The sequence below is a fragment of the Lampris incognitus genome, chromosome 15 (genome assembly GCF_029633865.1).
Source record: "Lampris incognitus isolate fLamInc1 chromosome 15, fLamInc1.hap2, whole genome shotgun sequence".
Taxonomy (NCBI): Eukaryota; Metazoa; Chordata; class Actinopteri; order Lampriformes; family Lampridae; genus Lampris; species Lampris incognitus.
Window position 1 is genome coordinate 34,433,430 of NC_079225.1, and position 14,924 is coordinate 34,448,353.

Genomic DNA, 14,924 nt, shown 5'->3' on the forward strand with positions numbered 1-14,924 from the left:
CAGCACAGCACAGCACAGTACACACCAACCAACTCACCATTAGGTTTTCCTTAAGCCAATGGAGGGACATAAATTAAGAATCTAAACCCTCTCCCTCGCTACGGACATGTATTCCTGGTTCACTCTCGGTCTTGGTTCACCAAACAGGCCTCTGTTCCTCAACACGTCACAGACCTACACACAGTTTACTTGTATCCATAGTGATTAACACGCACCTCCTCCTCCTCCTCCTCCTGGGGGGGGGGGGTGCTCAAAGCGATATTATGCGACAACACACACACGCCGCTTGTCCCACAGGAGGCGCTGCGATACAGTCCTCATTCTGCAACACATATGCATGCATTCATGTGCAACAGACGAACGCATGCATACATATACACATACATATACACATACATACATACATATAAGAGGCACTTATACACACTTTCATAGTTTATTGATTCTAATGGATATATCTTTCACTGATTTATTTCATTTTCATTCAATAAAATATTGAAATAATAAAGGAAATTAAAAATTCATTTAGCTTTCATTTGTCATTTGAAATACAGTCTAAAGTCATTAAGCTGAGGGAGGGCCTGACACCCCTCCATTTCCAGATATGAAGATGATATTTATGCACAATAATAATAATAATAATTATAATGGTAATAATAATATTAATAATAATAATTTTAATTTTATTTATATAGCACTTTTTAAAACAATATTGAAGAGTGCTTTACAAAGAAATAAAACCAGAAAAGACAAAAAATAAGAATGAGACCAAATAAGTAAGAGTAAAAATGAAAACAGTATGAGTAAATAAAAACAAATATCAAACATTTGTAAAAGCTTTCACAAAAAGGAAAGTTTAAAGATGAGATTTAAAAGAAGCTAGAGTCTTGGTCTGAGATTAAGTAAATATGAAACGCTACTTTTGAGGCCACCGGTATGAAAACAGATGTGTGGGTATTCCAGTTGTGCTCGTTAGCAAGTCCACTCTGCAGCTGCTGCACGTTCTGCCTCTGGTGCTGCATTAAACAGGGTTTGTTACAATCTGAAAGAAATATGCTCGTCTATGATTTTCCTTACAAATGGTGACTTTGGGAATTTGCTTATACACGAGCAGCTGGGTGGTTTAAAAGCACGCGGGCCTTGTGTAGAAAACACTGGAACATATATACAACGTCACCAAAGGCTGTTGGGTTCATCTTAATGAGCCTTCTGTTGCCATATATGGATTTCATTAATTTATGTAGTCTTAGCGGCCAAAAGTAGTAGCAGTAGTCTGGCTGTGTCCTTTTGGGTGTCTGCTGAGATGCCTGTGTTTGGGTGGGCTGGGAGTCTGATACAGTAAAGACGGCTGTTGGAAGATGCCAGTACAATGACAAAGGTCAAATAACAATAGAACGTGTGTGTGTGTGTGTGTGTGTGTGTGTGTGTGTGTGTGTGTGTGTGTGTGTGTGTGTGTGTGTGTGTGTGTGTGTGTGTCTAGACCTTAGGTTTATTCTGACCATGTCGATCTGTTGCATTGTGTTTACTTGCTATGTGGAACTGTATATGAAAATATAAATGTGCCTCTCAATTTCAAAATATTTCAATATCATCCTATTCACGCCATTGGATTCTAGTGATAGTTTTATAAGGACTGTCGGGGGGGGGGCTCCACCAGAGTGTTGTATCAAAAAGCGAGAGAGAGAAGGAGGGAGGGAGAGAGAGAGAGAGAGAGAGAGAGAGAGAGAGAGAGAGATGGTGTTATTGTGTGCTGTCCAAATATTTGGACAAGTTGCACTTAGATGCTTTGGCAACGTTGTTTTTTAAAACGTTCATGCCAGTAAAGCCACTTGAATTGAACTGAATTGAGATGAAGAGAGCGGGAAAGAGAGGTAGAGAAGAGGTAGAGAGAAAGGTATACACGGGGGGGAGGAGGTAGAGAGAGGTATACACGGGGGGGGGGGGAGAAGAGAGGTAGAGAGAAAGGTATACAGGAGAGAGAGTGGTATAGAGAGAAGAGAGAGAGAGAGAGAGAGAGAGAGAGAGAGAGAGAGAGAGAGAGAGAGAGAGAGAGAGAGAGAGAGTGTGTGTGTGTGTGTGGGTGTGTGAGGTGTAGAGGGAGAGGGAGGAGGAGGAGGAGGAGAGGCGGGGTAGCGGAGGGTCATTCACTCATTGTTACCAACTCGAGGAGTGGCGCAGATCTCCGCCGTCTCCAGGAGCCGAGGTAAACTTCCTCTAATTAGATAAAACGGCTTCGCGTCCGTCGGCCGTCGGACATTTCGCGCAGCGGACGCGTCGCCGCGCGTTTACCGGTGATGGGCGCGCGAGGCTCCAACGCCGGGGCGAGTCAGTACGGCGACTCGGCGCGGCCCGGGCGGCTCGTGACCGGTCCGTTCGAGATGAAGTAACAAGCCTTCATCTTGTTGCTGCTGCTGCTAAGACGCATGACATATCCCGTGTGTATGTATCGGGCCTAACGGTTATAGATGTTTAATCCCCGTAACGCAAATTTGTCGGGAGACGAACAGATGGCACTGACAGACGGATAGACGCCCGTGACTCCCCGCCCGGCGGTCAGGCGTCGCTGAGGGGGAGCTGAACTGGTGAATATCGGTGAACGGCGATTAGGACGGCAGGCTTTTAGCGTTCACATGCAGGTAAGAGGGAGCGCGAGTATCGCCATTAGTCCTCAGTATCCATTTGGTGCGGTGGTTTCGCCTCAGATGAGAGGAAATAACACGCAAAGTGAAATATACACAGCTACACATTTGCACGATTCCGCTCGCCAATGTGTTTAAGGTTGTAGTGTCGTTGCGTGCGCGTGCTGTAGAGGAATGAGATAATTAGAATAAAACACAATCCAGTGGAGTGACACACTGGACACGTTGCCCACACTGGTCTCACTGTACTTCATTCATTTAATGAACCCACCCACAATGGTGGTGGCCATGATAGCAATTACCAGCCTTTTTGCAATACCCTCCCACCCTCATTTATTTGCTGTCTCTAAATGGTCAATTTTATTTTCATGAATACTGGGGTCAGATTCAGGGCCATGTACGAACTACACTGTAAATGTTGACTAACCAGCTATTTGTGCCATTCAACAATTGTTCAATCCTAATTTTGTGCAATTTTTTTCCACAGATTCCACACTAAACCTAGACTCCATCTGCAGTTGTCGCCCGTTGGCCATAATTTCATTCCTTGGGTGTGAAGCATCATCATTGTTTCCTGCGGCAGAGCGGAGGCCGGTGACGCATCTTCGAAGTCAACACCACCCAAAGAAACAAGGTTATCTTTCAGGTGATGGAGGTCTTATGACGTGAACACTGCCAACGGTCCCAAGATTTCCACTGTGATGGACGCAACCGGCCTCGACTATGGATCTGATGGAATACGCCGCCGCCTCCAGATGGCTTCTTTGTGAGACGAAGAGGCACCAAGACAGCCATCGAGTCTTCACCAGCCTACCACGCCGACGCCATCACCTAGCTCTACCTCAGCGAGCCTCATGAATTCTGCTGTCTGAAAAGGTTCCTTCGCGCCCCCGTGTTCTCTTTCACCTGTGAATGAAGCTGACGCCGGCAGGGCCTCATCCCCAACTCCAAACCACCGTCCAGGGCCTCCCTTCTCCTCTCCCTCCTCTGCCTTGAGAGAGCCGCCATGGGTCTCCTGTGGGTGCTGTCAGTGTCCATGCTCACAGTGTGCGTGGCCATCCCGATGGATGCAGCGGCGGGCAGCCATAGCATGTTTACCTGTGAACCCATCACCCTCCGCATGTGCCAGGGGCTGCCCTACAACTCCACGTTCATGCCCAACATACTCAACCACTATGACCAGCAAACCGCCGCTCTCGCCATGGAGGTACGGTCCAGTGTTGACATGTGAAAGATGAGAAAAATCTTGTAAAAAGATCAATATTTTTGTCTGTTTTCAATAGTATCATTTCAAAAAAATATAGATGATTTTTAATATAGATATACTAAATTATCCATTGTCAGGGACACAAGTAAGTTACGGGCCCCTAAATGACAAAAGCAGTCGGTGAACTCAGGTTGAAAACATTATGTAGTACTCAAAATTTGAAAAGCAACTGTTTGGCCAAAACCAAAATTTTTTTGTTGTTTCGTTGTACTGTTGAAGTTGCCAGTCAAACAAAAAACACGGCAATTTTTCTCAATTCCAGAACAACCGAATCTGGCGATATATACTTACCCGAAAACAGCATAATAGTGTGTGTGTGGGGGGGTGGGGGGTCCACGCTGTGTTCTTTTCTGCTTTTGCTTAGCTCCTGTTTTTTTTCTTTTGTTTTATTGTTTCATTTATTTATTCATTCATTTTAATTCCTTCTCCTCTCTCCATCTGTTTGCACTTGTCTTTTGCTGGTTCTTTCAAGCCTTCTCACGTGCACCATGAGAACAGACATACTATTGTTAGACATTTTCTTGTTACTGTGGCAGGGTCTGTTCTGTCAAAGATGCATGCAGGCGCACACACACACACACACACACACACACACACGTAGAATTTGTTATATTCTGGGGTTTCCATCGGTTTCATACAAAAATTGGGTCACGTGGAGGAAAAAGTGTTTCACTGCGTCTGGTGTGCAACCTGCCCCATGGACATCCTGGTTGGAGCCTAGATAGCTATCACCATGGCTAAGTGAACATTTGCTAACTGTTGGTAATATCAAAGTGCTAACCTACTTTCATTTGGCCCGTTTGGCCTAAGGGACTGGGAACATATTATCAAAACATTAAGCAGAAAATTAAGTTTTAAGTGTTTCCCAGGGGGTGCGTGTGAACAGCACACTATCAAATGCAGTTGTGATTTTAACAGGGCGTGTTGTCCATAAAGATGCTATACATGAGATTTCGAACTTTAGTATGGCAGCAAACAACTGTTTGCTATGTAAAGAGATGGTGGCGTAATGGTGTCCTGAGCCGAAAATGAAGTCACACTCCCTCTGTGCATGTTTTAATCCGAGTTTTTCTGTTTTTTTGTTCTGGAAACCGGTCCGGCCACGCGTGCATGTTAGTGCATGTGAGCTAGCTAGCGTTAGCAGGATAGCCATCAAGCTAATAATTACATTACATGGATTTAGGTCACTCAACAAACTGAAGGAATAGCTCCTTACCAAGCTGAATATGTCACTAATGTTAATAAAATAACACTATACTGTAAAAAATCAATAGTCCAACCGAACCAATCAAAATAATAACCAAGAATGTGAAGGGAGGGGGGGTGCTGAATATTGTTTATAGCAGCGTTAAAATGGTTTTGAGCTCTGCCCTAAGCACATTGACAGGCAGGTGATTTGAAACATCATCTAGCTGCTCCTTCAAATCATTTCTTGTACTAAAACCATTTTACATAACAGGCTTTGGACCAGTCAGTCAACTTGGCTGTCTGGAGGGAACAGACTATACTATAACGCCTTGCACCGTTTCAGTTTTAGCTCAGTTGATGGATTAAAATGGGATTGCAGTCTTTAACCCGTGCTTTATCATTCTTACCTGCTCTTAAGATTATCTATAGATTTACCACCCATAACATCTGACTGGCTGAGCTGTTATCCGTCGTTGAAATGCTGAGTTAGGCATTTAAACTCAATCATGGAACAGATGCATCACCTTGTTTGGTTAATCCCATCCTTTTATGTACACAGATGCCTCTGAGATCTCAATCTATCCAGCAATTACTGGCCATGCTGCTAATCTGTATGTCATGTCTGTTGTCTATCTATCGATCCTACCTGTCTGTCTGTCTGTCTGTCTGTCTGTCTGTCTGTCTGTCTGTCAGCCACCCACCTATCCATGCATCCATTCCCCAGCATACTTGTGTCTTTTTCATCCATACGGCCATTTGTCTGTTTATTCCTTTACCCAACCGCTTTTTCCTTCTTCCACCCCGTCTTTCCTTCAACCCAGACAACCCCCCCCCCCCCACACACACACACACATACTTCTCCTTGCCATGTCCAGCTCTTCCTGCCACTGTGTAGTTGATGTGTCACGCCCTGCCCGGCCATCTGTACCCCAGATAGACACACAGAGGAGGAGAGAGATAGCGAGATGAAGGGAGGGGTTTTATGTCATTAAACTCCAGGGTTATGTAACCTTGCAGTGTTCTCCGAGAACGTATCACTCAGCGCCACATCACATCTCTACTCGCCGAGCAGCCAGACTCTGGGCTCATCTGCCAGGTCCTCCCTCACAGTCCCCCAAACGTTCCCTTTGTTCTGCTGGAGTTCGGTCACTTTTGGGGATGTTTTTCAATTGTTATGTTGTTGTTGTTTATCTGAACATAAACAACACTCATCCAATTGTTTAGATGGCAGTGCGATGTAGAATTCATAGTGGAAAGACCAGATTAACGGGTGTAGCTTGGGTTGAATGATCTCCACGTTGCTGGTCCCCAGGGCTGTGTTGTTTTGGAGGTTAGTTTAGCTTTTTATGCTTAATTTAAGTGTGTGGGTGCGCTGAACAGACTGAGGCACTCCCGGTTTGGACGGTGTTCACTTTGATTAGTCACGGAGGTGCAATTAAGTCTCTTTTAGGGCAGAGTAAACGTTCGCTGGCGACGGAAAACACTCGGAAACCCAACAGATTTGAAATCGCAGACACTACGCCTCCATCTCGCTGTTGTTTCCCCAGCGGCTGGCTCGAGATGCTGTCTGTGAGGGGAATTCTTCACCCAGCAAGAGGCAGAGGGCAGCCAAATGAGAATTGACAGTTGATTTTAAAGGGAATTAGGGCCACTGAATAGCCTTGGTAATGATGATGAATGCCTTGCACCGTGGAGAAAAAAACGGGAGTTGGAGGGGAACCAACGCCTGCCGTTCTTCCAGTTTCTGTCCCCACTCCCCCACCCCCCTGAAGTGGTGTCTTTCTCTGTGCTTTTTCTTTTTTTTTCATGTTGGATTTTTTTGTATTATGTGGGATGGGAGGGGGGTCAGTAGTCGGGGGCTGTGATAATTTGTTCAGCATAAACTGTTTCGTAGCCTCTTGAAAAGTACCATTTCTGAAAACCACTGCGTCATTGTGTCAGCCAAATAGCTTGGGTGCGATGGTGTTGACAGATGACGAGTCAGTGTACCAGAAATTCCTTGAGAAATACACCGGATTCACACAGGCACAATAGATGGGATTTTTTTTTTAAATACTTTTTCTCTTTAACTCTTTGTTGGATGGGTCTAATCTTTTCACGGTTGTCTGAACCAGGAGAAACCGTATAGAGGGTGATTTCTAAAAACAGGATTTTCTGTTTGAATGTAAATCCACTCATAGTCAACGGTGACCACAGAATGACCTCGGCGCCGAAGTGGGACAGTAGCCTCTAGGCTGCAAACTGCTATTTCAGTCTTCCACAGTGTGTGAGATTGGCGGGACTGCAGGGGATTTGATAGATGTCAAAGTGGGGGGAAAATGAGGGGTAAACCTATTTTTATGGAAAACAAATGAATATGTGTTATCCCGTGGTCTCGAAAGCAAATGATTTATGCCAAACAGCGGGTGAAAAAAAATAATGCGGGACAGTGAGTTTATTAAGGTGCAATCTCGATGCAATAACCACGCAACTCCATGTGAACCATCCTGGTATAAAGATGGACGATAATCTTTGGACTACCTTAACTAAGGGTGGGACGATATGAAAATTTCATGTCACGATTATCCTGGCCAAAATAATTGCAATTCATGATATTATCCCGAGAATCATGAAAATATGTTTAAAACTCTTAAAATGGCACTAAAACATACTGGAATCACTTTAACTCACATTTTGTTAAGAAAAACAATTTTCTTGCATCGTAGATAGGACACATCTTATTGGCTGGACCGGTGTTCTGCCGATTTATGCTGCCTTGTCGAAAAATGCTACCATAGCGTGAATTGATAGCAGCCTAACCTTAACCTCTCCTAACCACCCGCAGAACCGCTAAGTAGCACATCTGGACAGAACACTGACCAGGGGGGCCAGCCCTACAAACGTGCATGTCCCTGACTGATTGGCTGAGTGACCATAGAGTGACTGACCGACTGACTGATCAGTTTGACACATTGGGCCACTGGATTAGGTGACCAACGACGACGGTCCAAGCTAACGGCGACAATGATGTCACTGACGTTACACGATTGGCCAGTGACCCTATGGGCCGTGAATCGGCGCAGCTGTTCACACGCTAACGAACATAATATCTTGCTGCTCATGGATACTACAGAGCCCTGTGATGGCCTGGCGGTCTGTCCAGGGTGTCTGCTGGAATAGGGTCCAGCTTCCCCACGACCCTGAGAGCAGGATAAGCGGTTCAGATAATGGATGGGTGGATGGATGGATACTACAGAAACACCTCATTGCAAAAAAAGTCCAATTCACCAACACTAGCACTAGTAGCCACACGCAGTTAGACTGAAAATTATTTGAATCTTCAGAGTAATTATGGTTAACTGAAGCGTATTTATAAGGGGTGTCACGCTCAGACTTTCCAGTGACCATGGCAGCAGTGATTATAGCCAGGTAATTATTTCACAGAAAAATAAATTGGCACTATTTCACTATAAATAATCAGGCTCTGAAAACTGCTGTCCAGTACAGCCGATCTTCACGGAATTGATGTCAATACAGCCGTTATATACTAGGTTTTAGCCTAGTTTTCTTTTTTCTTTTTTTTTAACATCCTTTTTAGTGAGAAACAAGCACAGAAGACTCTTGCCAACACCCAGTAGGTAATCACAATGACGACTTGCTCTCCTACGGCCAACAAAGCCTCCTCTCTCCCTCCACCGTCACACTGGGCTCCGGCGGGACTATCGGATGAATGGACGTAGACAGCGCGTCTCGGACGACAGCATTCCTTCGCAGAACAGCCAGTAAAATACGGCAGAACAGTCACCAATCAGCCAACAAATACCTGATCACACAGAAAAGACATATGGGGGGGGGGGGGGGGGGGAATTTTTTTTTCCAAATTTAGAGCTCCGCGTCAAACACCCGATCTGTCAACGGTAGATGTGAGTTGCGCATGCACGAGTGTAAAGGTTTACGATTATCCATCCATCCATCCATCCATCCATCCATTATCCAGAGGTTGATGCTAGTACACATTGCCATTGAAACTCTAGTTAATGGTCAAGGTAATTTGCATGTGAAACCAATCGTTGTTTTTGGTCATTATGTCAATCAATGTATTGTTTATAAGGGTGGGGATACCTACAGTCAGGCAGTTTAGATTGAAGAGGTCACTTAGATGAGTTATGACATAACGCGTGGGAGGATCAGGCTATTACCCCCAGTTCCCCCTCCCTGAATGACCAGAGGAGGCGCTAGTGCAGCGACCAGGACACATGCCCACATCCGGCTTCCCACCAACAGCCACGGCTAGTTGTGTCTGCAGGGACACCCGACCAAGCCGGAGGTAACACGGGGATTCGAACCGGCGATCCCCGTTTTGGTAGGCAACGGAATAGACCGCCACGCCACCCAGATGCCTGCCATGTTAGTTTTATTACACAGATAATGAACAACTTCCTGACTTGGCTTTCAGTTTGAACTGTTGGAAAGTGGAAATTGAAATGGATGACAAGGGTATTCCATTACAGCAGGTCCATTATGAAAAAATACAACGGAGGAATAGTTTACAAACATCAGTATACTGCTATAGTATTAGTTCTTGTACAAAGCTATGCCAAGTCATAAACAGTATTACAGTGCCTTATTACATTATTACTCTAGCTTGGTTATTTTCCTGCAGTTGGGTTGTCTCTGCTATCAGGTCAGTGGGCATGTCAGTACATTATGAGTAGACAATAAACATATGGCCCATGAAATGAGACCATTTTGAATAATCAAAAGCCCAAGCTGCCCCTCCCGTTTCTTGTTCCCTCCTGCTTTCAGGTCATTTAATCGGCTTCTTGTTTCAGGTTTACAGTTTCCACAGAGAAACCGTGTTGGGTTACCGGCATTGTATAAGAGAGATGAGATACCCCACCCTTGTGGTGTGAATGGATTTGTAAAAAGAGGTTAGACATGTTGGGGTGTGTGTGTGTGTGTGTGTGTGTGTGTGTGTGTGTGTGTGTGTGTTTCAGAAACACGCTTAGCAAGCAGGAAAATGTATTGGTAAAACTTGCCAAGTGTGTTTAAGACATACTCCTTAACATTCTCATTTTGTGACCTAAAAAACAATGTATTCGGGTCAAAGGTGTGCTTACATGTGCACATGTGCACAAACACACACACACACACACAAACTATGTCTGATAAATCCAAGCCAGCGTGACCTGGGCCATAAAGGAGCCTCTTGTTTAATTTAATGTCCAACACTGTGTTTATTGGCTCCAGAGTGAATAAGAAACACATCCAGAAAGGGGGTGCTTGCTTGACGACAACCTGTGTGTGTGTGTGTGTGTGTGTGTGTGTGTGTGTGTGTGTGTGTGTGTGTGTGTGTGTGTGTGTGTGTGTGTGTGTGTGTGTGTGTGTGTGTGTGTGTGCGCACAGCGCGCGCGCAAGTGAGTGTGCAAGATTTTCAAACACGTTGTAGTGGTGAATGACACGGTTGACTCGGCCAGAACATCCCCCTCTTCTCTCTCTCTTTCTCCCTCTCTCTCCACCCCCTACCTTCCCCTCTCTCTACCTCTTTTGTCCACACCCTCCTCTCCCCCAGCCCCCACAAGCGGGGCACACCGGTTGCCTGGGAAACCGTCCCAATTGTGCATGTTAACAAAGGGAGTGGGGGGGACTTTCTCCCCTCCCGGGAGGTGGTCCCCTGCGCCCCGCACCCTGACCTCCCCGAACCCCACTCTCCTCCCTTCCCTTCCTTCCCCTCCTCCAACTCCTCCTCCTCCTCCTCCTCCCTGCTGATGCATCTCCCGTTGTCATGGTGCTGAGCTTTAGAAATGTAGAGAATTGAAGGGTTGAGATGGGGGAGAGGGAGAGAGAAAGATGAAGAGAAAGGCAGGGGAAAGGAAGAAAAATGAGAGAAAAATGTAAGAGGGAGGGGGTTGCGGGTGGCGGAGGAGGAGCAGGAGGAGGTGTGGGGGGGTGAGAAGAGAGGTGACTGCAAGGTTTTCAGACACAGCAAATCCCTGCCGGCCGCCATCGGCTTCATTGTTGATGATTCATCAATCACCGAATCTCAGCGATTGAATCAGCATCCAGGCTTCGTAAAGTGCCTTTAATGAAACACTAATTGCTCTACCATTACTGAAACACATACGGCTACACTGAGCTACTCACACTCAGACACACACAAACAAACAAAAACACACACTCTACGGCGTCATGTCGTTAATTTGCATGTCTAACTGTGTGTGAGGCTGCTTTTTCCAGGGTGCTCTATTATTCCATATTCTCACCGATCAAAAATCCCCTAACCTCCTCCCGTGAATACATAATGGCTGCAGCAGCGTTTGGAAGCAAAAGAAATTACATTAGCATAGCCTCCCTCGGGCCGACAGCGGTCGACAGTTGTGTATTACATGCCTGGTTCTCCTTACACGGGTGAAGCTGCGCCGGTAAAAGTGTGGAAAAACCCCTGGCCATTCGGCTTCCAGTCAGCCAGGGGTTCACCAGCTGTTCCCAGTGTGGCAGTGGTGTGTGTGTGTGTGTGTGCGTGTGTACTTTTAAGTTTGTCTTCTAGTTGTTTAGGCATCGTTATGGATGAAGTGAATATACTCCAGTGTGCTCAGGCCGGCACTGACTCTCAGGCTGTTTATCTTTAATGGTCTGATTGTTATACTGCAGATGACGGGAGGAAAAGGCAGGATGGAGATAGTAATGAGGAGGGGCGATAAGGGGAAGGAAAAAGGCCAGAGCCCGGGGAACAAACGAATAGATGGATGGGCGGATGGATGGATGAAAAAAAAAATACACGGGCAGGAATAAAGGGATTATCTGAAATCTGAACAGAGATTAATAGGAGAAATGAACAACAATAGACTCAGTAAGATTAGATTTCTCTTGTTTGGTTTCTAACTAGACCTTGTAAACCTATATTATTTCACCTCTTTCAGCATCTCAGCCTGTCCTGTCCTGCTGTAAAACAGGGTGCAGTATAGTACAGTGTAGTACTGCATGATATACATAGTAGTATAGCTCAGCATCATGTGCATTGGTAGCCTGCAGGGTTCGAAGTGAAAGGGGAAGGTCGCTTTAGCTGCGTTAGATCATGTCTGAGCGGTTAACTCACCCTGACAGGTCGCCACTGATGAGGTAATGGATGTCACAGGACCGCTCACTGGCCAAAAGGGAGCTGAGCCACAGAGGACCAGGAGAACAGCACCTATCTTCTCCAATATTGACAGAAAGGTTGACATAAGATTGGGGTTGAAATCGGAGATTATTAAGAAATGGACCGGAGATGTTTTGGTGGACTCGGGCCCAGAAAGTCGACCTGCCAATATTCTCTGGTGACCTCTTTTGCCCCCCGTTTGAGAGTCCCTGTAGCTTCTTGACTTACAATTCTGGTTTCATCGTATTTATTTTCATTTCAAGCAGAAAAGGATCCGTCCGTTTGTGTTGTTGTATCTCTAGTTGCTATTCGGTAACCCGGCAGCTTTCCCTGAATAACAAAACGCTGTGTTAGATGGATATCTAAATATGCAACAACAAAAAAAAAAAGAAAAGAGGTGCAGTTAATGGAAAAATCTGCTTCTTTCTCTCTTCTCTTAAAAATGTTTTGCATGCGAATATTTTTGAAAAGTGATGACACTAAAATGATACCGAGATTTAATTTGGAAATGGGCTGGCTGACGTCGGGATTAGGTTTTTAATGGGAAGGAATGCCACGAGGTCGATGGCGCCCGGTACATCTGGAGTAATGAGTAATAGACACATTTCCAGAGGGATCTCTATCGCGGTAGATGTGCGTATGCCTCATACTCGCTTGGGGCTTGCAACATGGTGCGGGCGGCTGTGTTATTGTGTCATCGTACAGTAGTGCTTAATGAAACGTGATGACTCCGTTTGTCCGGAAATTACACGATTCACCGATTGATTGTTCTCAGTTATGACAGGCGTGTAAGTAGCCTAAATTGTCCCTCTGCGTGATAGACAAAACATGAATAATCTGCGTCTAGTTAAGACTCAAGTGGGGCGTCCGGGTAGCGCAGCGGTCTATTCCGTTGCCTACCAACACACGGGGATCGCTGGTTCGAATCCCCGTGTTACCTCCGGCTTGGTCGGGCGTCCCTACAGACACAATCGGCCGTGTCCGTGGGTGGGAAGCCGGATGTGGGTATGTGTCCTGGTCACTGCACTAGCGCCTCCTCTGGTCGGTCCGGGCGCCTGCTCGGGGGAACTGGGGGGAATAGCATGATCCTTCCACTCTCTACACCCCCCTGGTGAAACTCCTCACTGTCAGGTGAAAAGAAGCGGCTGGCGACTCCACATGTATCGGAGGAGGCATGTGGTAGTCTGCAGCCCTCCCCGGATCGGCAGAGGGTGGAACAGTGAACGGGACGGCTCGGAAGAGTGGGGTAATTGGACGGGTACAATTAGGGAGAAAAAAGGGGGGTAAAATAAAAAAATATTAATCCGCGTCTAGTTAAGGCTCACGTTATGGATTTGACCTCTGAACACAGTGTCATCGCCCTCTCCGCCAATCCCGTCACTCAGTAGTGACATCTGATCCCGACCGTTGAAACCGCTATATATGACCACCTCAACGCCTGCCTGTCTGCTTCCCCGTCGCTCTCTGTCTTCATGACGACAGCTGAAAATCCTGCCAGAACATTTGTGTGAGATATGAGCAAGACGCTGACAAAGGCTGCTCGGATGTGGATGCTTTGTGCTCTCGGGGGCCCGAGCCTAACAGCCATTCTAATCCCTTTTGCATACCGACGTGACACGTGGGTGGCGAACTAGATGCAGCACGCCGTCACGAGTGGGATGCGTGTCGCGCTATCGGGATGTACCGTGAGTCTAGACCCGGGGATGAAAAAACGCCAAGAATCTATTAAAGCTAAGCTCCGGTTCTGAAAATTTAATTTGATTGGTGCAAAATCCCAAATCACCGCCCACCATAAGCATCTCTAACTCTCTGAAGAGGGATTTCTGCGTTTGGTTTTTCTAAGACGGTTGAGATGGATCGTGTTGCAAACTATGTCTGAGAATATGACAGCACGGGGGTGCAGTGATTAGCGCTGTTGCCTCACAGCAAGAAGGTCCTGGGTTCGAACCCCGCGGTTGTCCAACCTTGGGGGGGGGTCATCCCAGGTCGTCCTCTGTGTGGAGTTTGCATGTTCCCCCCGTGTCTGCGGTGGGTTTCCTCCAGGTGCTCCGGTTTCCTCCCACCATCAAAAAGACATGCATGTTAGGGTTAATACTGCTGTCTGTGCCCCTGAGCAAGGCAGTGGACAGACGAACTGGATTTGGTCCCCGGGTGCTGCACGGCGGCTGCTCCTAGCTACACAGCTAGGATGGGTTAAATGTAGAGCGTAAATTCTCCACTGGGCTCAATAAAGTATCTCTAGGTGTGTTGTGGTTACCAAGAACAGATCATGTAACTGGAGGAAAGTCACGAAGACCGTCAGTACTGGTCACCAAACACATCAGACATGAAAATGTCACACACTGTGATTTCCCATGCTAACAATCACCACTGACAGTCACATTTTGAAATATTAAACTGCCATTTAAGATGTGCTTTTCATTTTTTATGGCGCCGACCAAAGAGGGGGTGGGAGATCTGCAGAGAGAGCGACGGAGGGGGTTGGGAAAGTAGGCTTCCTCGGTGTATTATTGATGTGTTTGGGTTGGCTTATATGTCCGGAGAGTGAAATGTGCTGGCTCCATCCTCTGATGCTGCACCCTTTCTCTAGACCCTACAGTGTTCGGTGCAGGATGGATGACTGCTGAGCAGAGCCCTGAAAGGGCTTCCACGGTACACAATGCTGATGTAAAAGTATATGTGGAGTGACGAGGTCTTTTACAATAGACACCAC

The 14,924-nt window shown here is 46.3% G+C and overlaps 1 protein-coding gene across 1 annotated transcript in view; it reads left to right on the top strand.

Moving 5' to 3' along the window:
* Nucleotides 1-3,645: 3,645 nt before the first annotated feature.
* The window catches only part of fzd3a (frizzled class receptor 3a), a 28,341-nt gene continuing 17,062 nt past the window's right edge, over nt 3,646-14,924 (top strand). The window contains exon 1 of the mRNA XM_056294656.1: nt 3,646-3,846. Within this exon, the coding sequence (XP_056150631.1) occupies nt 3,646-3,846 (201 nt within the window). The remainder of the gene's footprint in view (nt 3,847-14,924) is intronic.